This window comes from Lissotriton helveticus, chromosome 8 (assembly GCF_964261635.1).
Source record: "Lissotriton helveticus chromosome 8, aLisHel1.1, whole genome shotgun sequence".
Classification (NCBI taxonomy): Eukaryota; Metazoa; Chordata; class Amphibia; order Caudata; family Salamandridae; genus Lissotriton; species Lissotriton helveticus.
This window is the reverse complement of record NC_136069.1, coordinates 1,068,332,815-1,068,357,987: the sequence shown is the minus strand read 5'-3', so window position 1 is coordinate 1,068,357,987 and position 25,173 is coordinate 1,068,332,815. Positions and strand designations below refer to the sequence as shown.

At 45.6% G+C, this 25,173-nt stretch overlaps 1 protein-coding gene across 2 annotated transcripts in view; it reads right to left on the bottom strand.

Moving 5' to 3' along the window:
- Positions 1–25,173, bottom strand: part of UGGT2 (UDP-glucose glycoprotein glucosyltransferase 2) — a 1,586,510-nt gene that overhangs the window by 241,888 nt on the left and 1,319,449 nt on the right. For both annotated transcript variants that reach the window (XM_078657956.1, XM_078657957.1), the window contains one exon: positions 1,646–1,730. In XM_078657956.1, the coding sequence (XP_078514082.1) occupies positions 1,646–1,730 (85 nt within the window). The remainder of the gene's footprint in view (positions 1–1,645; positions 1,731–25,173) is intronic.

Sequence of the window (25,173 nt, the reverse complement as noted above, 5' to 3'; positions counted from 1 at the left end):
GTCATGGTACAACTCCATCAACTGTCAAAACAATAAATGTTACAGCCAATCTATAAAAAGAGTCAAGTAGCTGAGCTGAGTAACTGTTATCTAATTGCATTGTTCGATGCCATATGGAAAATGTTATTAAACATAATGCTTAAAAAACTAGAACACTGGACCAGGGACAACAAGCTGCTTATACATTGCTCACGACTGGTTCTTCAAAAGAAATGTCAATAAACTATAATATTAACTCTTTTATTGTGAGCTTTAAAAAAAGAAAGTAATAGCAAGCTATATACATGCTTTTTAGACTATAGTTCTGCCTTACGAGTAGATCGAGGCGGCTGTAGGCAAAGCAGCAATTGTGGGGCATTCATAAGGTACTTTTGATTTCAAATTTACAAAGATTCTTGTGAGAGGGTAAAGTTAAGTAATGGCTTTTTCCCCACAAAATTAAAACAACGATTTCTGGTACATAAATAACCAGCAAAAATAGCAGGTCAATGAATATCCAGATTGAGGCATTTTGACCTGACTGATGACTTGATTGTTATGAAGGCTCACATCAAGAAATGTTAAACTCTGGTGTGCATCTGTTACTATGACCCGCAGATGTTTTAATCAACCTTAAGGCGGTATGTAATAGGGGATGCATTAACTGCATTTAAAATGAAAGGTAATTTAATTCTGTAATATGGCCTGCAGTTTATTTGAAGAATGATGACCCTACGTGGCTCTACTGCGCAAGTGAGGATACCTGTGGAATTATGACTGACGGGTTGAAATCTTATGGCGGACCAACAGCTTTTGATATGAGTAATAAAGTGATTTAAAGGGGCCATCTGCTGGATGATGTCACAATACATTTCCCAAACCAGACAGAAATCAAAGGGACATTCAGAAATCGCTCTTGCTTTTAGATGAGGACTATGATGATGATGCAAGATTGGATGCACACAAAAGCTGTTTTCCTTTCACGCAAAGGTCACTTTAAGATCAGGCTACACTGAAGGCTTGACATGGGAATTTTCAGATTCAAATGTCTTCGCTAAAACTAATATGGATTTTCTAATGTTTTGCTTAATCTTTCCTTTTTAAATAATTTGAGGGGCTTGGTAGGGTCTATCTATCATGTGATGCTCAGCGGGTACGCTTTGTGGTAAAAACAAGGAAACTATGGAACATATGTTTATGCCCAGTGCTATATGTACAGAGCAAGGCTACTGTGGTTAATGTTATCAGTTGATGTTTATCAAGGCTGAAACAAGAACTATTTACTGCTTCAAATACAAAGACATTTTTAACTTCTAAATTTTATGACTAGAAATCTGTAGGCGAATACAAAAGTTGATAATAAGGGTTTGAATCGTGACTAAATTAATTTTGCTTTTTGCATGTATAGAGCCGGTTCTTGTATTTGAGTACCTGTTGTTTTAATATATTTATTTTATATGATATTTTTACCTAAACAATACAGCATTATTGCTACCACAGTAAAGCGTATGTGTTAAGAAGAGTACCCAAGCGCAGCACCAGCACATAATTCGCAAGAAACCATGAGTATGTCCGTGGGGTCGCATAGATTTCTATTCACAAGTCATCACTTGAGGGTCCTTCAAACTTTGTCCACGCGTGAACAGCAAGAATTCACAAACAGTACCTGCACTTTGATAATTTGGTTTTTAAAGCTGTTTAACACGACAACGACGTCTTGGTGGTCTGCTCCTGAGTCTGTGCCGGTGTGTCTGTGGAAAAAAAGGGGGAGGGGAAGAGAAATAATAAATACATTAAACACAAAGTTCAACTCTATGACGAGAGCGCACCTGAAATAAAACTGGCTGTCCCTCTTTGCACGTTTTCTACTTGAACAGCTGTTTCCCACAATCATCCTCACCCAAGCATAAAAGCAAACACCTCTTTCATTAAAGAAGCGGACTACTATATGAACAGCGGGCTGCTGACAGTGCCCTCATGTATATATAAATTTCTTTATTCGGTATTTCACAAGGAAAACCATAAAAGGATACGATTTACATAATTACACAGAAAAGCAAATTATGTGATAATTTCCAAAGAAATTCATACAAGAACAATATACAATAAAGAGAAAAAAGAGAAAAATAAAAAAAATGAATTTTCATCAATGTTAGATTACACGATGCTGCTTTACAGGTTTTTCCTATGATTCATGATGCATTTTAAAAAATTGAGAACTATATAACAAACATCTTCAGAATCTAACATTTGCAATCGGAGGAATGCTGGCCGACATCGTCTAAGGCCCCAGCGCCTCAATGTGGGGAGTAGCCAAGTTTTTCTGTGTGGATGATAGAATTTACAGAACATGATCACATGTATGTTAGTCTGGATAGATTTCCCATCGCAGGGACATAGGGGCAGACTTAGATCTCAATCATTGTTCAGAGGGAAAGCAACCAGTCTGAAAAAGGTATCCAATCTGAATCTTGTCATCAACATTCTTTCATATATTGTAATCTGCAAGGTTAAATACGGTTGGATACCGTAAATTGTCTACACAAGATTCGCATGGATAACTGAGGGTTTTGATGACTCAGATGCTAATCTCAGTGTCTCTAGGTGATGAAGAGCTTGTTGCTTTAGGGCTTTCTTCGACAGGTCAGCTATAGACTCTGGCTGGAGGTAATAATTCTCGAGGCCAAGGTCTTTGAAAAAGTTTCTAATGTAGCAGAGCCACTTAACTTTTGAGGACTGGTCAAGAGACATTGTGTCAGCCACGATTGACTGGGTTAGCGCATTTTTAACAGATGTCCAAATGCGCAGCCACAGCATCAGTGGTTGAATCTTGAGTAGATCCTCTAGGTAGGGAATTCCTAGTTCCGTATGAGAGGCATAGGTTGACGTGCCTCTCGGGGTAGCTAAAAGAAATCTTAAAAAGGTGTTTTCCGCTACCTGAAGGGTTCTAGTATCCGTGTGTCCCCACACTCCCGCTCCATACAGAGCAATGGCCTGGCACTTAGCATTGTAGATTTTCAGTAACTCTACTGGTACCCTCCTCCCCAGCCTCTGAGAGAAGCTCATTAAGGCCGCTATCGATCTTTTAAACAAGTGACATCTTGTCTCTACTGCTGGTTTCCATGTCAATCTATCGTCTATCATGATCCCAAGGTATGGGTACTGAGCGGTGATCTCAAGTTTTTGGTTATCGAGATATATCTCTTTTACACCTTTTTTCCCAGTCCCTGAGATCATGACAAACGTTTTTTGACATTCACTTTTAGGTCTAAGCCGCCCATGCAGGTTGTGTATCTGTTCAGGGAGCTCTGGAGTTCGCGCGGGGTTCGCGCGAGGATGACGGCATCATCCGCATAGAGCAGAGCGGGAATCAGGCGCTGTTTTACACGTGGGAGGTCCTGGGCCCCCCTCAGCATGCCCACCTCCAAACCATTGGTATAGAGTGAGAAAAGGACGGGGGCCAGGACACATCCTTGTCTGACTCCACGCTCTACTCCAAAAGGTGCCATCAGCTCGCCGTTCTTACCAAAGCGAACTCTTGCCGAGGCTCCAGAGTAGAGCTCCCTCAGAAAATCTAGTAGGGGAGAATCCACTCCCATTTGACTTAGGACCGTCCACAGCTTTGAGTGCGAAACGCAATCAAAAGCTGCGGACAGGTCCACATAGACCATATAGACCATATTCTTCTTAGCCTGTATATATTTACCCATTATCAGGCTAAGATTGAGGGCCTGCTCTACCGTTCCGACCCCTCTCGGAAACCGAACTGAAGGTCGGAAATAATACCTCTTTCCTCACCCCACTGCTGAAGTCGCTCTAGGATTACTCTCCCTACGACCTTGCCAAGTGAGTCCAGCAATGAAATGGGACAATAGCATTTCACGTCCTGACGGTCCCCTTTTTTTAAAATGGGGACCATAATTGACCTAGTCCAAGAGTCTAACACTCCCTCATTTGCAGCAGCCGTACACATTCTTGTGAGAATGGGCGCCCATAGGTCCAGGTTGTGTTTAAAAAGGTCCACTGGGACACCATCTGGGCCTGGAGCTTTCCCAGACTTACTTATTTCCAGGGCCACTAATAGGTCAGATATATCAAAGGACAGCGGGATTGGATATTGTGCCTTTATAAGAGTATTCGTCGAACTACCTGTACTCGAATCATCTTTAAAAATATTTGTGAAGTGGGCCACCCAAGTTTCCTCGTCTATAGCCACCTCTATCCTGGGGGTATTATTTTCTGTAAGATAAGGAGATCTAACCGTTCGCCAAAAGGCCTCGCTATTTTTTGAGAGAGCGCTCGTATGCAGATCTTCCCAGAGTTTCTCTTTCAGTTCTTGGGATCTTAACTTATGTTCCCCAATGTATTGGCGTCTAAGAAGTTGGATCTGGCCCACATCTCTAGGTTTGTTGTGCAAGGCAGATTTTAATTTGGAAAGGGCTCTAGTACAACTGTGGTTAAACCACCCTTTCTTGTTGCGATGTTTAGGTATTGGTTTAGCCGTGAGCAGTCCCTTAATTATTTCTAAAATTTGTTCAAAATTATTTAAGACTTCTTTGTGATTTACCGAGAGATCCAAACATTTAATTATATTAGGATACGCCCGCTCCACCAATTTTTTTGTAATTTCATTTGGGTTAATTTTTTCCCATTTTATTGAGTAGCCGTTCTTTTTTCCTAGGTCCAACTTATTTTGGGCGAGGGTATTTGCTATTTCGGTGTTTTGGGGCTTATACTTGATTAAATGAAGGTCCATCCTCAGCGCAGAATGGTCGCTCAGTGGATTAGGAATGACCTGGAAAGCTTTGGCTATGTCTTGCAATCCAGAAGACAGGAAAATATAGTCAACTGGCGTTTGATGGCCTCTACCCACATAGGTCGGAAAAAAATAATTTTTATTCAGACTTGGAGAGTTAGCAATTACAAGATCCAGGTCGGAGAGCAAGTTGTTCATTGCGTTCCCCAACTTGGTGTGGACAAAGTGGGCTAGTGGAGCCTCAGATTCATCCACAATCCCGCAACATTGTGTATTCGCCAAGGGGCATGGATGGAGATTAAAATCCCCTCCCCATAAAAGATGAATTGCCCCAGGTCGATCCTTCCATTGATAAAGATGTCTTAGTCTCTCCTGGATATTACAAACAAGGGCCAAAAATTGGTCTTCCTCTAGATTATTATAAGAATTTACTAGAAGGATAGACTCCTTGTTTGCAAAAGACAGAGAGAGAATTTGACAGTTAGGGTCAATATGGATAATGGACACTTTTAGATGGTTGTGTGTATTTGCAATATACGTTATTAACCCTCCTTTAGGCCTGCCTATTGCGCTACGCACAGCTGGGGAAAAATACGTTTTATAACCCAAAAGATGGAGCTCTGTTGTGGACCAAGTCTCTTGAAGGCAAATTATTTTCCCTTGTTCAAGAAAGTTCAGGGCCGTCCCATCCTCAATCTTTGGGCGTAAACCCGCCACGTTCCAAAAAAAGAGGGGTATAGTCGGTGTATCAGCTTTTAGTGTTACTGGTTCTAGGGTCGACCGGGGAATTTTTATTTTAAGGGGCTGGTGTGGTAAGTTAGAATTAATATATTCAGCGTCCGTTGGTGGTCAATCGACCATTTCAAGTGCGCTGAATCTATTAGTCAACGGGATGTTGTACCAAGGGTCCCAGCGGGGCTGTTCTCTATGTACCGTCCTCTGGAAATGTGGACCCCATTCTTCCCAGTTTCCTCCCTGATAGCGTGGTCACACTAGATGCCAAGAATTATCGTACTCACGGTGGCGGGGGCCCCCATATTGTCTAGTGTCATAAAATGCAACCTGACGAGGGGGTGGTGCAACCCAGGGGGAGCCAGGATCCTCAAAAAAGTTATTAGGTTGCCTTACGGGGTAAAAGAAAGAAAGTGGTTTAATACCAATACCTCCGCTTACGTTTGTTTGATCCCAGGAGCAGATGTAATCTGCTACCCGGGGATCTTCAAAAGTGATTACAACACAGTCCCCTGGGATCGTTTTTCTACCTTTGCCCACCCATGGTGCCCTGCGTACTGAAGAAATCCTTCCATGCCAATTTGGCGGCATGGGGCGGTTCGTCTGTAACCAATGTTGTGCCTTATTTTTCAAGGACCAACTCAGTTCCACATTATGGACCGCTAACTCGGGAACGCCAGTCATGACCGCTACATAAGGTGAAGCGTCTGGTGGTAGATCAACAGGGATTCTATCCTCTCCGGAACCTCTAGGAACGTGTCTTTTGGCTGTTTGGGCCAGGGGATTGGGTGTCGGAGTTTTAGATGTTACATTATTTTTTGCCACTGGCTGTAATGAAGATGTTATTAGTGGCAGGGCGTTTCCCTGTGTCAATGTAGTGGCTACGTTGTTAATTGAATTTGATGTACTCGTAGTGGACATTAATGTAGGGGTTGCACTAGGGATCGATACAATGGGTGTTGCAACCTGCAATACGTTCTTTTGAAGAGTGACAGGTTTCGAGATGGCACTTGCAGGTTTCAGGGAAGGTTGCTTAATATGATTGGTTTCCCCTCTTTTTTGAGCCCCAGCCAGTTGATTGTGGTGTGAGAGATTAACAAGTTTGGACATCTGGCTCTCTAACTTTGCTAACTTTTGTTCTACTGGCTGTAAAAATAACTTAAAGAGGTCAGCGATCTTATTTAGGAGGAATGTATTATCGCTACCTGTTAATCCCTTATCAGTAGATAGAAGAATTGGTGAGTCCGTAATCATGGGGGTAGCAAGTTCCTGGTCAGTATTGTGGATTAGAGCTGGAACTATTTGTTGCTCTAGTCTTGGGGGAGAAGGCTGTAGAATACTAGGAGAGTGTTCCGGCATAGTGAGGGTAGGGATTTTCTGATCGTTCTTTCTTTTACTAATTGCACCCTCCCTCCTTCCCCTTGCTTGAATTCTCTCCAGGGATGACATTTGTGAGGAGGTTTGAGGTAATAACGCGGGAGTTTATCTAAGTCAGAGCTCAATTGTGAAACTGCGAGCTCAGACACCGACAAGTCCACATTATTGGGCAGACTACGTCTCCCCTCACCATGCACCCTCGATCCTTCTTTGTTATTACCAGGATCGGGTGTTCTGGCATGTGCCAGATTGCCTATGGAGGATCTTTTAGCAAATGCTAGGTCTAAAGAAACCCTTTCCTCTATCAATGAAATGCTTTGGTCAATAAAAGTATTAGCCTTAGTAATAAAGTCGTCCATAGGACCTATCATTTTACCCACGCTCCCCTGGGCCATAGTTTTCTTTCCTCTAGTCACCACCATGTTAACTAAAATGGAGCAAACAGGAAATAACAATTAACATGAATTAAAAAAAGGGAATGGCCCAGTCCAGTCTCTCCGGTCCTCGAACGGCCTCAAACGGCCCGCCCTTTGCCCGGGCTTAGCCCCGGGCTGAGTCCCGCGCGCGTCCCGCGTGCGCGGTAAGGGAGGGGTTCATATGAGGAGGTTGAGGAGATGTCCGGGAAGAGGGCACAGGTGCGCGTGATGTGGTGAGCGCTAAGCACTGTGGGCCTCGCAGTCCCGGACTCGGTGCTCCCGCGGCGGTTGTCTCAACACCCAGGAGTCACAGGCAGAGACAGGGTAACATCGGCAAAGGGTCTTCCTCACAAGGTAAAAGGCGGCGATCCAAACAGAGTCAAAATTCCGACTGCGAGCGGCCGGGTCACGGTAGGCAGCAGGTAGGGCAGAGTTTGTCCGCTTTGCAGCCCGTCCTTTCCAAGAGGCACACACAAGAGTTCTAGTCCAGCCCCCGATTTCAATGCGCAGGGAGGAGGCGGCGGGAAGAGGACCAGCTGTGGCAGGTTAGCGCACTGCCCGCTGGTCCTCGCAGTCCCACTGCGAGCCTTGATGGAATCTGGCTTCTGACCTCAGTGCGCAATTGCTGGTGGAACCCAAAGAAACGAGCGGCGCCCACGGAGCGGGTGCCGCGAGGCGTGGGTCGGGGGTCCGGGTCACGGTAGGCAGCAGGTAGGGCAGAGTTCGTCCGCTTTGCAGCGTGGGTCGGGGGTCCGGGTCACGGTAGGCAGCAGGTAGGGCAGAGTTTGTCCGCTTTGCAGCCCGTCCTTTCCAAGAGGCACACACAGAGTTCTAGTCCAGCCCCCGATTTCAATGCGCAGGGAGGAGGCGGCGGGAAGAGGACCAGCTGTGGCAGGTTAGCGCACTGCCCGCTGGTCCTCGCAGTCCCACTGTGAGCCTTGATGGAATCTGGCTTCTGACCTCAGTGCGCAATTGCTGGTGGAACCCAAAGAAACGAGCGGCGCCCGCGGAGCGGGTGCCGCGAGGCGTGGGTCGGGGGTCCGGGTCACGGTAGGCAGCAGGTAGGGCAGAGTTCGTCCGCTTTGCAGCGTGGGTCGGGGGTCCGGGTCACGGTAGGCAGCAGGTAGGGCAGAGTTCGTCCGCTTTGCAGCCCGTCCTTTCCAAGAGGCACACACAGAGTTCTAATCCAGCCCACGATTTCAATGCGCAGGGAGGAGGCGGCGGGAAGAGGACCAGCTGTGGCAGGTTAGCGCACTGCCCGCTGGTCCTCGCAGTCCCACTGCGAGCCTTGATGGAATCTGGCTTCTGACCTCAGTGCGCAATTTCTGGTGGAACCCAAAGAAACGAGCGGCGCCCGCGGAGCGGGTGCCGCGAGGCGTGGGTCGGGGGTCTGGGTCACGGTAGGCAGCAGGTAGGGCAGAGTTCGTCTGCTTTGCAGCGTGGGTCGGGGGTCCGGGTCACGGTAGGCAGCAGGTAGGGCAGAGTTCGTCCGCTTTGCAGCCCGTCCTTTCCAAGAGGCACACACCTTGCCCTCATGTGGTGGTCCCACGGCACTGCAGGTTTTTGAGCACAGAAGTGAATATTGGGTTTTCTGCTGTTGGGTGTACTGCGGATGTAATCACAATCTGTACTGCGGATGTAATCACAATCTGATGTCGGTTCCACACAGGAGTGCGCCACTCAAAATGATTATGAACACTTCCCAGCCAAAGCAATCTAGCAAATGCTTGGAGACATAAGTGTCTAAAAGGTGCACAAGTACATTGCCTGGGTCCCTGGCAGCCTCCTTGGCACTCGCCCCCAGCAGATCTTAAGTATGATGCCATTCCCCTTTTCTGCAGTCGTGTGGGTTATTTGAAGTCATTCTGCTCAGATTACCTCGCCGCTTGTTCACTCTACAACTGCACTGACTTTCTACACACTTTTGCAACTTGGCATGAGTATCTCTTGTACTTCTTACCTGCACCCAGTGGCGTAGCGTGGGCAGGGCCACGGGGACGATTGGCCCGGGCGCAAATTTCTTGGGGAGCAAAATTTCTTTTAAAATTTTACGCCCCTAAGAATTTTGCAGGAAGTGCTAAAGGTCCACGGATTAGGGGGCTCAATACTTGCCTTACCCCGGGTGCTGGCAAACCCACCTATGCCACTGCCTGCATCTGACAATTTCTGTGATTCCAGGAACATCTAAAGGCACAAACATGTAGCAGTGCAATTTGTTCTATACATTTACAGGAGCATCGTGACAAATATAAAATACCTTATTGCCCAATTCAAACTGTCAAGATCGTTGCACGGCTGCAATAAATGTACTTCATAGATTCTATCATTTATCAATGTTCTGAGGGGCGAGACTACCACAGTTCCACTATAAACATGTTCTGCAGTTAGAAAAGGTAATATGTCGTTTTACTGAGCATTGTTGGGAGAGTAGCACAAACTCACTTGGAATCGTGTTATCCTTGTTATGTCACTGACTTTAGCTCCAGTGATGGAATCCTTGGTCTGGCAATTCTATACTACGCATACACCTTTTATCAAAGACACAGACGCACCTTTATAAAGAAACAAAACATAAGATCTGTGCACACGTCAGCTATCTGACGTGTGCACATATCCTAAGTTTTGTTGCATCTAAGGACCTAGGTCCACTTGGGGGGTTTCAGGCTATTCCTCCTTTCTGGGGCACCGTCATTAATTGATTGTTTAAAACTAAAATACGTGACACACGGCAGGCGCCATAGCTGGTCGGTCTCTTTAAAAAGCCTTGTTGTTTGTTGCAACCTTTATAAAGAAAATTGAAATAACGGTGAGTAGATTATTAGATCACAAGTAGGTAGCAACTAACGGGAAACGGCCACTACAACGCGGCCGTTTCCACGCATACACTTACCACGCATGATTTACAACGCATGCATGGTTACCACGTATGACCTTCACCACGCATTCCTTTACTACGAGATATGTAGTAAAGGAATGTGAGTTAAAAGTAAAAACAAAAAAGGGGTTGGGGAGGTCTCCCCCCCACAAGAAAAAGAACAATTTTACCTAATCAAAGCTCTTCTGTCCTTCTTGTCCTTCGGGCGAGGAGCATAACGAACAACATAATTGCATACGTGCGTCTACGAACTGCATTTAAAAAAAAATAGAAAAAGGACTAAAGAAAACAGAGAAAGAAAAAGAAGAAGTCCGTCCATAGAAAGAAACGAAAAACCGTGAGTATATAATTTTCTACTTATTATAAAACCGTAACCATGAAAATGTCATTATCATGCATAGTTATACAACGAAAATCGTTGTAAAGGTATATGTGGTGAAGGCATTTTTGAGGTAAAGGATATTAGTGGTAAAGGCATTCACATTGTAGGGCATGCGTGGAAAAGGCATGCGTTGCAACGGAATGCATTGAAACGTCATACAACCAAAAGTTAATGCTCTTTTGATGTCAAAATAATGGGATCTCTCTTCCTCTTTTGAGGGATGAGGCGACACAAAGAAGGTCAGACGAGTGATGGCTTGACTGACGGAAAAGGTGCCACCACCTTCGGTAGTAAGGCTGCTCAGGTCCTTTACACCAGCTTGTCTGGAACGTAGGTGGTATAAGGAGACTGGACTAATAGGGTTTAAAGCTCACTTACCCAGTGTTCGAATGTTATTGCAACAAGAAAGAACATTTTATAAGCTGATGAGGGGCAATGCACAACTGTGCATTGGTCCAAAAAGGATCCACATGAGAAAATTGAGAACCAGATTTAAGTCCCACTATCACATCCAAAAGGACTAGGTAGAAATATGTTGAAAACTATTAAGGAAACACACCACAATCTGTGATTTAAACAAGGACAGCTGGTCCAGCAAATGCAAAAAGGCCAAAATGTCTGACACATAACCCTTAACAGTGCACACTGTAAATCCTCCCTGGGCCAAAGACAAAACAAATACCAATACGTTTGGGCTGAAAAGGGCTAAGCTGACGGGTACCGCACCAAGCCACAAACTTATCCCTGCGCCCACCATACATAGATTTTGTGGAAGGACGCCTGGTTGATAAGATGACAATGACTTCAGAGGGAGTTCAAAGGAAATTAATTGTTGCCAAACAGTATCCACGCATGGAGGTGCAGGTTGTGGTGGCCCGGTGAAGACCCTGCTCTGCTGCTACGACAGAAGGTCTCCCTGAAGCAACAGCCTGATTGTAGAACCGATGCTCAAGCATAGAAGTTCCGGGTACCACACTTTTGGCTCAGTCTGGAGTGACTAGGATGAGTTGGGCCCAGCCATGCCTGATCTTCTTCAAAATTCAGGGTAGAAGAGGTAGTGGCTGAAAAGCATACAGTATCCGTACCCCACTCCATGTGGAATAAGTCTCCAACGAAAGCCATTTTGGGAACTCCAGTGCGCAAAAGTGTTGACATGGCACATTGTCAGTGGTGGTAAAAAGATCAAGCCAGAGTTCTCCCCATTGCTGGATGACATCCTGTGGCATCGCTGAGAGTAAGTGCTATTTGTGATCTGCCAGGTGTCATCTGCTGTGTTCCTGTGCCCTGACGTTCAAAGATCCTGGCAGGTGGAGTACCACCAGGGAATTACCCTGATAAATCAGTCCATTCCAGAGGTGTAGAGCCTCCTGGCACAAGACCCCTGTTTGTTGTAGGATCACATAGCAGTGGTGTTGTCTATGAGAACTTGAACCCACTCTCCTTGATAGTGGTCAAGAAGGCCATCAAAGCTCATCAAAATGCAAGCAACTCCAGCAAATTAATATGGAGGTGGGTCACCAGTGGAGACCAGACTCCTCTGATCTCTATCTCTCCCAGATTGCCTTCCCAATCCAGTAATGATGTGTTTGTCACCATCGTCAACTCTGGGTAGGGTAGACGAGGGTTCTGCTGCTGGTCCTACTGCAGTTGAGCAGTCACCCATGCAGATCTTTTACAGTATCCTCCAACACCTTCATGGCATCGAACAGGTCCCCATGGTGCTGGAACCACTGAGATTTCAGATCCCACTGCAGAGCTCCCATGTGCCATCTGGCATGGTCAACGAGCAGGATGCATAATGCTAGCCGGCCAAGAAGCCGCTGATACAAACTCAATAAAACCTAGGACAGAGGTTGAAATATCATGAACATAGACCAAATTTCCTGGACTCGCTGGCCCAGGGGAAAGGCCAGAAGGTGCTCAATATCCAGGATGGCTCTACTGAAGGGGGGCCTCTGCAAAAGAGTAAGGTGTGCTTTGGCAGGTTGAGTGAGAACCCCAATAATGTAAAGAGGTTCGCCATCATCTGGAGGGTGGTCCACAACAGACGGTGGTGAGCCCACCTTCAGAAGCCAGTCTTTGAGGTAGGGGAAGACTAGTACACCAACCTCTGAAGATGGGTAGAGATCACTGCAATCACCTTTCTGAGCACCAAAGGGGCACGTGCAAACCTGAAAGAGAGCAGGGCAAAATGAAAGTGCTGGGCCCACCTTAAACCACATGTAACGCAGGACGAGGATGTAAAAAAAAAAACTCTGCCGATAATATGCGACCATTCAGTCTCCAAGTCAGAAATAACATGGGCCAGCTTGAGCATAATGCATTTTTTTTGCATAGGAAGATGTTGAGAGGGCAACGATCCAAAATAGCGCAAAGGCCTCTGTCCTTTCTGCATAGGGAAGTAGCTGGAGTAACATCCAGACCCTACTTCCGAGGCCCGGTACCCTATCTATGACTCCTTTGGTCAAAAGAGGCTACTCCTCCGAAAGCTACTCTGATGTACACGGCAGGTGCAGTCGTTTGAAAAGAAATGGCAGGGTGTTGCCAACGAGGACAATCTAAAGGATTCACCTGTCGTATATATTGCTTTGCCACATCTTGAAAAAAGTGGCTGACCCTGCCTCCTACCGGATGGCTCTGGACCCCAAAGGGTGAACAAAATATTTTGTTTTAACTTGTTGCAGGGAGATTGGTATGTATGCGGACTCTGAATTGCAGCTGGGCCTGTTATGGAGGCCTTGGGGCCTGACACTGTTGATACATCAAGACCCTGACATATCCTTTAAAAGGAGGGAACTGCTGAAAGGTCAAAAAGTGTGCCATGGCCCTGCTTTCCTTAAAATGCTCAAGGTCCAAGTCCGCCTTTTCACCAAAAAGGAGGGAGCTGTCAAAGTGCTGGCCCATCAAGGACATCTGAACATCCATGCATGTCAATGGGGAAGTTGTGAATGATGTACTTTCCTCCGCGCTGGTGCAAGGTAAGAAACCCAACCAGTATAGGGCGAGTAATCCAATCCACTGGCATCTTGTTGGTCTATGTACCAATTGTCCTCAACAAAAAGTCGGGTAAACTGTTACCCATCCACTCCAATATCATCTTCATATGGCTGGCTTTGGTCGGAGCCTGAGGCAAAATGTTTGTGTAGAGTCTGTACATCGCTGTGCGGCAGTGGAATAGTATCTGAGTCAGATGGATTGAGTGTTAGCTGTGCTACATCAAGATTTAGATGCTGTCTCAGTTAAGGTCAAGACACAGATAGCTTGGAGTCAGATACCTTGATGGGTTGTGGATCCTCCTCTGGTGCCAGCAGAATCAGCATCAGCAAGGGAGTGACACAGATTTTGATGCCGGAGCTTAAGTCCCACCGATGCCGGTGCAGAACATAAAGTAGGTTCAAGGGGCACAGACAGCATCAAGAATGGACCTGCCAGCAGAAATCCGACGGGAAGACCTGCGGATTCTTGGGGCCTGAAGGTGTGCCAGAGACAGCAGGAGGCATGCCAAAGATGCGTAGCATGGCCTCTCGAAACACTTCAACCTGTTGTAATTTCACTGACAGATCTGGGAACACGAATTGCTTTGCGACTAAGGATGGAACCGGCTCCTCAGTGGAAAGGGAGCAAAACTGCTCTGGAGAATAAGAGTGGTGGGGGTGGGCCAGAGACCGCTTGTACTTCTTACGTTTTTTCCTGGCCCTATCTTAGGAGTTAAACTGTGACAAAGATCTCCCACTGGAACGACTTCAGGAACAGGAGAGGATCTGCACTCTTGACTTTGACCTGGAAAGGGACCTTCGTGAAGTCCTGCGGTGCTTCGCCACACAGAGGTTTGCTTCTTATTCTCTAATGGATTTCTTATTGATCTGGGCACAATTGTCACAGGCCTTGGAGTCGTGTGCAAACCCAAACACCAGAGGAACACCTTGTGGGATCAGCCACAGACATCTGTTTGCGACAGCCTCTACAAGGTTTACAACCTATAGTTTTAGAGGGCAAAGTGTTCCTTTGCACACTGGAAAATTTGGAGGTAAAAAAGATCTCTTCATAGAATGAAGAAAGATCGGAGCTCCAGATCCGCTTCTGATGGCACAGAAAGAAAGGGAATTGACAACAGAGCAATTGGGTGGTGCTTATATGCGACTCTACTTGTCACTTCTAGAGCTGATCAAGGCCAGCGTGAAGCCTCACTACACACCTACTAGCACACCGGAGCATTGCTTTTTGAGTATTCCAAATCTAGTCCAATGTCTGGGGATATTAACAAGGTGAGGAATCTGCAGTTTGGAATATCCATCAGAATTAGGAAGATTATATATATCGTATCCTGAAGGCGATTAACTTTTGCATCAATGAAATGCGTTGATGATTTATAATAGTTCATTAGTGCTTCCCATTATTAACTGTATGATGATATAATAGATGGAATGATCAGAAACCTAGAAAGTAGTTGTCTGATTTAGAGTTAGGTGGAGTGGATTTTCTGTTCCACTGTGACAGAATCTCCTCTCTGCCAAACTGTCGGTCCGCCCACTTGATGTACATATGTCAGCAATGCAGCTCACAGGGTTTCATTGACGTACTCCGCAGACGGCCTGACGGAGTACAATACTGCCCACCCGAGGTAGAGTGGACGGGGTCATATCTTCTTTTCTAGTTCATACCTGCCAGGTAAAACATGGTGGTGAGGGACAGTCAAAAAAGAAAATAATAAGGACCCCTACACCATAGGAGATAAATCCTATGGTGTGGGGATCATAAAAAAAAGGAAAAATATGTTAAAAGTTGACTGGCAACAGTCATGTTTGACAGAGTCATCCATCAAACATTTAATAAGTTGACCATCATGGTTCCTGCCAAAGAGTAAAAATGTCTACAGGCTGGTGGACCTCTCTAAATACGAAGAACAGTTACTCCTCCGACGATGTGATGGAGTACTAAAAATATTCTCCTCTGCCATTTAAATCAGGCCTTAGGCAGTTGCGGCCAGCATGGTGCGGAGAGGGTTGGGGGACAGGAGCGGGGAGGGTTGGGGGACAGGCGCGGGGAGGGTGGTGGGGTAGGGGCGGGCAGGGTGGGGGTTTGCCGGGGAGGTCTCGCGTTTAATTACAAAAATAAATAAATAAATAAATAAAAATAATTTAAACTTACCTTTCCGCCGGGTCCCGGGTCTTCTCAGCTCCTGCTCTCCTGCCTCCGACAAGAACAAGAAGCAGCCAGCCAGGCTCCCTCCCCTAAGTCATGCACAACGCTACAAGCAGTGCTGTGATTGGTCGGGACGGCGCCCACTAGGGGCTTATGGGGTTCCCATGTTCTCCATGCAGGCTGCACTGCAGTCTGCATGGAGAAGGGCAGAGTAAGCATTACTGGTTTGGGTGGCCCAAGTGGGCTGACCAAACAGTTTTTGTGCACTCAAGAGTGGGCACATCACTCCTCCCCTGCCCTGCTCGGAGAGCAGAGCAGCCCCGCCAACCTGCCCGCCCGCAACTCAAACATAAAATGGTAATAATTTAAAGTTATTACCATTTTATGTTTCTGCTTCTCGCCCTGCGAAAAAGCAGTAGGGCGACGCTCCTCTGCCATGGTGGAGGAGCCGCCACTGGTAGGTCTTAAGAGTAGTTTTGAAATTCTTGCGAATGTCAAAAATATAACATTGTAGGTCGATGATGTTTTTAATATTTTATTACTAAATAATTGATGTAACGTTGTTATGGACATTAAAAATGTGTGATTTTTTTTCACTTTTGTGCACAGCTTTCAGATTTCTTTTAGTATATGCTCCTACATTTATTACCTCATAAGTTTAGGTAGCCTGGAGAATTTTCTCTTGGCAATATGCCAGTTTGATCATTAATAATCTACACTTACTTCTTCTGAACTGCAACGGTCACAATGTAGAGACACAACTTTACTTGTTTAATATAAGCTGCAGTTTTCCAAACCACCCACTTACAATTCTTGGCACTCTCTTAAACGCCACGTTCCTCTTCACAGAGCTTGCGCTGATCAGAATCAGACTAATGTGTCACCAGCTGAGCTGCGCGGCTCAGGTTTAATGTCTTCCACAGTAACACCAGCTGAGAAGCGCTACTCTAGAGATGTCAGCCACCGCAACACGACAACTTCTGCCAGCAGCTGAGTCTGGACACCTCAGGGGGCTTAAAAAGTGTAATTAAAGAACATGAAAAGGATCAATAACCCACCCTACGCAGGGAAGGTGAGCGCAGAAGTATTTCTGGTCTTTGCTTCAGCTTCTTGAAGCTATTTGAAATTTGGTGAACTTTAGACAAACAATGCTCTACTTATAACCCCAAAACCTAAAAAAACACTGCCTTTCACAATTTGTGAGTAGTTGTGGTAACATAGTACCCCCAAGTCCACAGCCCATATATTTTAGATATGTTCTCGGCACAAAATAATGTTAGCCGCGGTAATCTCCGAGCATGGCTATGCTTGGTGCGTACACGGCATGGCTCATTCCTTGCCCTCTAACAGTATGATCAAGTATTATCATAGTCAACATGTATGACTGTAATGTGGCAATACGTGTGTTGGACTTGGCCCTTTTTGCAGGGTCATCCCAGAGCTTTTTGCCTTCCTCCAGTATTTATTCTGAACTGTTGTTGGTGGTTCTATGACTCTGGGCACTTTATCACTGCTGAACGGTGCTAAAGTGCATGTGCTCTATATGGTAAACTTGGTAAGATTGGTCTACACCTCTTTGGAATATTTAATTTACCTAGCAGACCCTTGTACAGTGGTATCTCATATACACAGGGCCAGTAAACTAAATGCTACTGGTGGGCTTGCAGCGCTGCTTGCGCCACTCACCAAAGTAGCCTTTCAAACCTGTCTCAGGCTTCTGCCACTGCAGGGCCTGTGCACACAGTTTACTGCTGTTGTGACATGGCACAAAAAGTGGTCGCCACATCTGTGACTCCCCTTTTACTACATATCAGTCACCCTTAAGGTAGGTCCTAGCTGGCCCTATAGGCAGGGTGCGGTGTAGGTAAAAGGTAGGACATTAACCTCAACTGTGGAATGTCCTGGTAGTGACAAACAGCCTATTTGTTTTCTCACTGCTGTGAGGCTGCCCTCTCATAGGAATGAATTGGGGATTCCCTGATATGTGATTCAGTGGTAATTCCTGATTTGAGAGGGCTAGTGTGATCAAGTTTGGTATATTTGGAATAGTAGTGATAAATCCTGCTTATTGGTGTTAGCAGATTTATTATTATTATTTTAGAAATGCTACTTTTAGAAGTAGGCATTTCTCAGCATTTCGCTGTGCGATGTGTCTTTGGTCCTCTGCTAGAATGTGTATTGAATGTCAGGCTGTGGAGTGACAGGGGCTGGGGAGGTGCAGTGACTCCAGAGAGTCTGTATGAGTCAGTTTTAGGGTAAATAGGCCTGGTCTGCATTGGGAGTGGTGGGAGGAGTAGCACCTGCACCTGATTAGGGCTGTGCTTGCCTTCCACAATGATGGCTCTGCCCCCCTGTGGTGTGTCTGGAGTAAGGGGTTACATTGACAAAGGAGGGCGTTGTGCACTGTAATGAGATTATCAAAGTGCCCCCCAGAGCTGGTTTGGACGGGGCTCAGAGCTTGTGCCAGGGAGAGAACAAAGACTGTAGTACTATAAGTACTGGGGCTATGACCCCATGTCTGTTGGACTGTACTTGTTTGGAACTGGAAGAAGAGGACTACTGGGCGCCAGGAGGAACCACCACTTGGACTGATCTGCTGCCCGCTGGGTGGCTGAAGGGACTTCCACTCTGCTGGGTGACCCTGTGTGCGGGCCTGCCTGTGCTCAGCTCTGTCCTGTGGGTCTTTTGTGAATTAGTGCCAGGCTGGCGCTTTATAGGTACAATGAGCGAGTGGGGAGCGCTCTGCTTCTGATGCCCTGAAGTGCTCTGGGTTGCAACAGCGCGTGCAGCCCTACCCTGCCTACGGGATATTTTTTTTTAATCATGGGCAGCTCAAGGGGGGCGCTGTTGTGGTGAGGCCCCAGTGACGGCTCTGGCCAGCGTGTGAAGAGTGCTCAGGGGTGTCGACAGTGCGTGCAGCATTGTCCTGTCTGCATGGTCTGTTGGGCGCCTAGCTTTGCCGAGGAGATCGTGCCGGGAGGAGGACCGAAGATTCAAGACACGACGGAGACTTCGCTCTGTATTCTTGGGCCGCAAGAAACCACCGGAAGTAAGGCAGAGGACACTTGGCTGTGGGCGGGGCTCCCGTAAGGAGGAGAGCCCCACGTGTTTCCTGGGCATGTTTGTGGGCAGGGCCGATAGGAGAGGTCGAGCCTTGCGGGCTCCTTTGTCACACAGAGAAGAGTCTTTGCAGCGAGGGGTTGCCGGGTGAGAGATCCACTTCCCTGAGTGTCCTGTCCAGAAGAGGCCGGTGCGGAATTCTCATCCTTCCTAGCATTTGGTGGGTAGCGGCGTCACGTGATCACAGGCAGCTGCCTTGGGGGCATTTCGATTGCCAGCATTTCTGGAGGGCCGAGCCCCCGCCCTCTACTGTATTGGATTTCAGCAGCTGCACCACGTGACAGTGGGCAGCTGCTTTGCATTATCAGGGGCATTTGTTCTACGGTGGCATTACAGGGTGAGCCCAGGACGGGGCCCCCACTTTGGAATGTGCAGCCTTGGGGACAACGTCACTGGGAGTATGGTTATCCTAGTTGTGGGACCGTACATACTGCTGGCCTTGTCGTAGGAGGACCGGGCCGCTCTTTTTGTTGTCCTAACCTAAGGGCTGTGTTATGCCCTGATGTGATTAGGCATTACGTGATACATCGCAAGGGTCCCGGCAACCCATGTACAGTGTCATAGTTGCATTGCCCTTATGTAAAGGTATGGGGTGTTCTTTTACCAATGGTGATATTGGAAGGATATGCCCAAGATGTGCACGCTGTAAGTGTTTTCCTATGGTGCCCTGCTAATTATGTTTGCATAACGTATTGTGCTAAGTGCACTCTTACTTGTAGTTACTGGTTGTCCTAACTAGCTGTGATTTATGTGATGTTATGACAGTGGCCCGATTGGCCTAATGGTTTATATAATTCCTGTAAAGTCATGACTAGTGCCTAGTGGCACAGTACTATATGTGATTGTGTTCTAATGTGTTTTTATGGATAATACAAAGGCTATTTTTACAAAACCTTGTGTGGAGTTTCTTTTGTGGTATGCCTAGTGTGTCGCTGCTGTATGAGTGTGTTGTGCAAACGCTTTACACATTACCTCTGGGATATGCCTGACTGCTCTGCCAAGCTACCAAGGGGGTGATCAGGGGTTATCTTCAGCGAGTAAATCCCTTGCTCTGACTAGAGTGGTGGGTTCTGCCTGGCTTAGGTGTATACCCTAGCCAACCAGAAACCCCATTTCTAACAACATGCAAAGACATGCACAAATGCTTTATGCATAGGTAGGCACATTAAAACAAAACCTGTTGGTTTTGCCAATTCTTGTTGCTCTTGATTATGACAAAAAATGCTGGCTGTCGGTAGACCAAAAATGTGAACTGGGGTCCGGATCTGGACTCTGTTCAGCCATGCGCAACATAGTCTGCATTTGTTTTTTAAATGGATTATGCGGCCAGGTGCTTGTACCTCAGTTATTTTTGGCATGCCTGTATTGTTAGTCCGATAACACAAAGAAACTGGCCAGATTATACTAAAAAATGTAAAGCTAATGCAGTGAAACAACAATTTTACCTCGTGTTCTGTCAAAAACAATGCCTTTCGCAACAAAAAATGTATGGTGACCACAACAGCTGGAACCAGTGGTGCCAAATGCAGCGGGAACTGCAAACTTCTGGCATCAATGGTATTTGCTCATGAAGACGGTAATTGCCTTCTAACTGTAGCACTTAGAACTGCAGTTTTGCCATTTAATAGCCTTGAAAATAATAGGTGCTACCATTACTTAACTACATGAAACTCCTTTTATTGACATTGGAAGGATGAACAACTGATTTCACAATGAGCGGTTTCAAACATGTTGAACACAAATCTCATTGGGTAGCTCCTCACTATAACCGTCTCGACGATATATGAATGGAGCCCAGTGTTGAAGAACAAGTAGTGGCCCAGTCACCTACCATACTACAAGACAGTAGGCAAGAACAACAGCCTTTCACATATCACTTCTGCAGTTCCGCCATTTTGTAGTAATGTTTAAGGTAAGCGTAGCGGTTAAACATTAAGTTGATCAACAAGGGAAAGATGAATGTCTAACTCTACCCAGCCAGGATTTAATCCGGCAACTATATTCAGAAGATTCTGGAACATATCTGCACTTTGGTGATGGCTCAGGAACCACATTCAGGGTGCCTCACATAGCCTTGCATTGGTACGGTTTATTACAAAAGGAATGTTCATGGAGATGAGCTAACAGTGTGGGTAAGTCATGTCCAGCCATACTTTAAAGTGAGTGCGGTTGCGAGGCCACTCAAGGGGAACTGCACTCACACTAATGTGAGCTACTAACCCAACTCAAATATCTGTACCATGAGACAGGCACAACCACGATGGGAAAACCAGGTCTATCCCGCAGAAGTCATATTGCACCACAAGGCGCCATGTGGAGTAAATTAGCTTCTACTCAACTGCACTTCCTCCAAGGCTATATGGATGGACAGAGGGAGAAAGCACACCACCAGGTCGAGTACAGAAGCGACGCCATGGGAAAAGAAATCGGAACCGCTCTCAGAGATGTAGGATTGGTGCTGCTGCACCTACAGCTGAGCACAGGAGCCAGCCCTAGTGTAGGAGACAACTGACAGAACCAAGAGCTGCAACAGAATCCCACACAGACTACGGCAGAGCGATAGAGAAGCAAGCCCTCAAATTAGGCAGAGAAACTGAACTATTGACACAAGGGAGTTTGGAAGCGAAAAGAGAAACCATCCACAAAACTGAAATGGAGCTTGAACACGGTCACTGAACATGGCGTACTAAACTTCAGAAAATTTATGCCGAAAACACATTAAATTCTGCAGTGCACTGATGTTGGTCTTTATACCAAAAAAGATAAATATTGAGACTGGCTACATACACACACAGTGCTTAATTTGAGCCGGTCCTTACAGGTGTTCAGCTACCGCACTTAATTGCCAACACCGGCGCTCGCGAAAGTCTGCCACAAGGTGGAGCTATCTGGATAATTTTAAGATGACCGCAACAACAGTTCATTATTAATTCAATGTATATTAAAAATGACTATTCTTGTAGTTTTTGGGGCCTGTAATAGTCTGAATTGTCACAGTGTAACGGTTAGTAGTTGTGTTGTTAGTATCATTATTAGTGTAGCAGGGGCAATGTGCGGTGCAGGCTGCAATGGCCTCGTGAAGAGAGCCCTGCCATATTTCTTTTTAACATTTTTTAATTAAGCACTAACCCTTAAAGAACCATTTGAGAGCATCTGTGCTCTCGACCTAGAGACAAGATCTCTACGCTCGGGTCAGATTAGGAAGAAGCAATCCCTTTAGCTTCCATCTTCTCAACTACAAAATCCTGCCTCTACTTGCTGGCCACGGCCAGAGATCCTGAAAGCAAGACCAGAAGACAAACCCATCTTTAACCAGCTCAGAGAAAATGGCTTAAGACAGCTGTTCCCAGGTAGCTAGGATCCCATGTTGGCATTTAGGTAATGCTCAATACCACAAGAAGAAACATTGCCCTGGCTCTTGACAAGGTACCGGTCTGGCAATCTTTGGAGAAATATATTTCTGGATCTCCCATGTGAGATGCAACAATTCCGCTAGGCTTGTTAAGGAAGGGAAGGAACATCGGAGAGGGAAAAATCCCTAGTGAATGGAGTCATAGTTTGGAAATAACACATTAATAATTTGGCAATGCGCACTCTCCAAAGAGGGAGGCAAGGTATCCCTAAGCGAGCACGATATAAGCTTCCGGCTGACTGCCCATCCAAACGCCTGCCAACTGCTTCCTCAAAAGGTTGACCTACTAAGATCGCCTAGATGTTTTTTCCTTGGATACAGATCTGAAAGAGGCTTGCTTGTACGCCTCCATCTCAATGGTTAGGGTTGCCTATATCCTCTTACCCCGGAGTATTGATTGAGTTTAATTCTAAGGTAAATTGTTAGTATGGATGTGTGTCCTTTAACCAAATGCTCGGTAAGGAATGTATGACGTTACAACGCATACATTTACAACACATGCACTTACAACGCAGTTTTTACATCGCAACATCCAGTACAAGGCATTCCGTAACATCACATGACACTACATCGCATTTTTAAAAACTACCTTTACAACGCATTCCATCACATCGCATACTACCTTTACAACGCATACCATTACAACGCATACCATTACATTGCATTCAAGGTAAGTATTGGATAGTATAGGGGTAAAAATTACTATTCTAACTCCAGGGGGTGCAACAGTAGGGTATGTGTTGGATAGTGTAGGGGTAAAATTTACTATTCTAACTCCAATGGTATGCGTAGTAATGGTATGCGTTGTAATGTTATGCGTTGTAGTGCCTGCGTTGTAGTGACATGCGATGTAATGTCATGCGTTGTAATGGTATGCTTTGTAGTGTCATGAATTGTAAAGGATGTTGCGATGTAATGCCTGCGTTGTAAATGTAGTGCGATGTAATGGTTGCGTTGTAAAGGTTGTTTCCCCTCGGGAAGTGTCCTCTAATGGAAAACTATCCAATCGCTATTTCTGCCTATACTTCAGCTTTGATACACTCGTTAGCCCTGTACATCAATAAAAATGTATTTGTACTTTGGGTTGTAGTCCTTTAGTGAATGCATACAAATATATATGAAATATAACACACATAAAAAAAACTGTTTAACAAATAAAGGTGGGAAAGCTCTGAGTCATGTGTCTGACCTACAGTTGAATGTCGTGCCAGTTTGCTATGCATTCCTTAGTTATTTGTGAACTGATCGGTAGGAGTATATAAGGCTGCTGGTCTGAGGTCAACTGCTATTTGTTGTTTCAGGTTTTTTTCCTAAAGAGCCCAAGCGTATGCTTTGTAAGGTACCTCCCAGGTACCTCCCAGATGATTATTTCTTCCTTTTTTTGGCCCAAAAGGTGAACCATAATTGGCTATTGGCCAGATTGTCCACTTTCTAAAATGATTAATCGCTCAACAAACGAGCACAGAAGTGAATCCAGGATTCCAGGCGGTATACACAGCTTCAGCATGCTGTAGCCACTGCTAAGCCTCTTTTGACCAGAATCTTGTTGGTGGGCAGATGACTGAAATGTGAAATGAGGAGCAGTCTCTTCAGTTGTGCACTGATGTCCATCTCAATGTATATGAATAGTGGTTTGTTACATAGCTTTCTGGCAATGGTAAGCTGCTCATTTCAGCTGTGGCATGGGGTTTTAGTATGCTCCGTCCCTTAAGATGCTGTTTTAGCAGAAGTTTTATTGCCCGTTTGCCAATACTCGAACAGTGATCCGAGTACAAAATATCTTCTAAATGTACACTGAAAGGCTCTGTTTTCTCCAGCGCAACATGGAGGGGCTATTGAGTTCATTGACTCTTTCCACACTCGGACAGTCAGTTTAAAAAAAATATCTTTATTTGCATTTTGTCAAACAGAGTACAGTGGATATAAATGGAGGGAAGGGGAAATGAGAGACATGTAATTGATTGTGTACAGATGGGAGAATAGGCGAGTAACAAGTACAGGCACAGGAAAGGGCCAGCAGTCATTTATAGTGCAGTCGCTAACTACAATGCACATTAAGTCCATGTGGCCAGCTCCTGATCACAGAGTACATATTTGACGTAGCAACTAACAAAGGGACCACTTTTTAGTGCCTATATTAACAGAGAAAATGAGCCATTCTATCTCAACCTTATACATCCATGACTGTACCTGACTAAATAGCTCCGTGCTAAATTGTGGCAAAATCAGATACAATTTGTAATTCATATAAATCTAAAAAATAAACATAAAAACAGACAAAGAAAAATGTTGTCACATCTCACGCCCTGATTAGTATGCATAGAGTAAATATGTCTTCTAAGTAGCCATACTGAAGTATATGGGTCCCCATCCTCCTGGTGATTAAGAGAATTAGCAATTGTATCATCGCTACCTTGGCTCATGGAGAGTTCAGGCATGCCTGCGTCCACCTCACCACCCCCATCGTCTCTCTCAACCTCCTAGGCCCACTCTGACAATCATAAAGACAGTAATTCTGAATGTTCTCCTATTGCCATAGATTGAGGTGCATTTTCTACCAACTCTTTTAGCTTGGCATATACCAAATTAGCCACCCAGAGAGCTGATGCTATGGACCTATCACTTGCCCCTGCAGCCGTCGTTTAAATCGTCCTACTTCTGAGCTGGTCTTGCTGTCATGCTAAACCTCAGCACAATATTCAAGAATCCATCCAATTCTTATTCAAATCATTCGCTTAATGGCTTTGAGGCCAACATTTCCAGGTTTCTTTCAACAAGATGCCCTTGGAAACACCTTTGGCTCTTGCACATACCTCACCCATGTGATGCTTCCTGCTTAGGCTGTCTGACATACCTACAACTAAGTACTTCAACTCTCTTGTTCTGGAAACTGCGTGTAATCCTCGTCTGAGTGTTTTAGTTCAAGCCCTTTTGGCTACGCGCCCCAGATCACAATCTTTCATTTTTAAGGGTTGAGCTTAT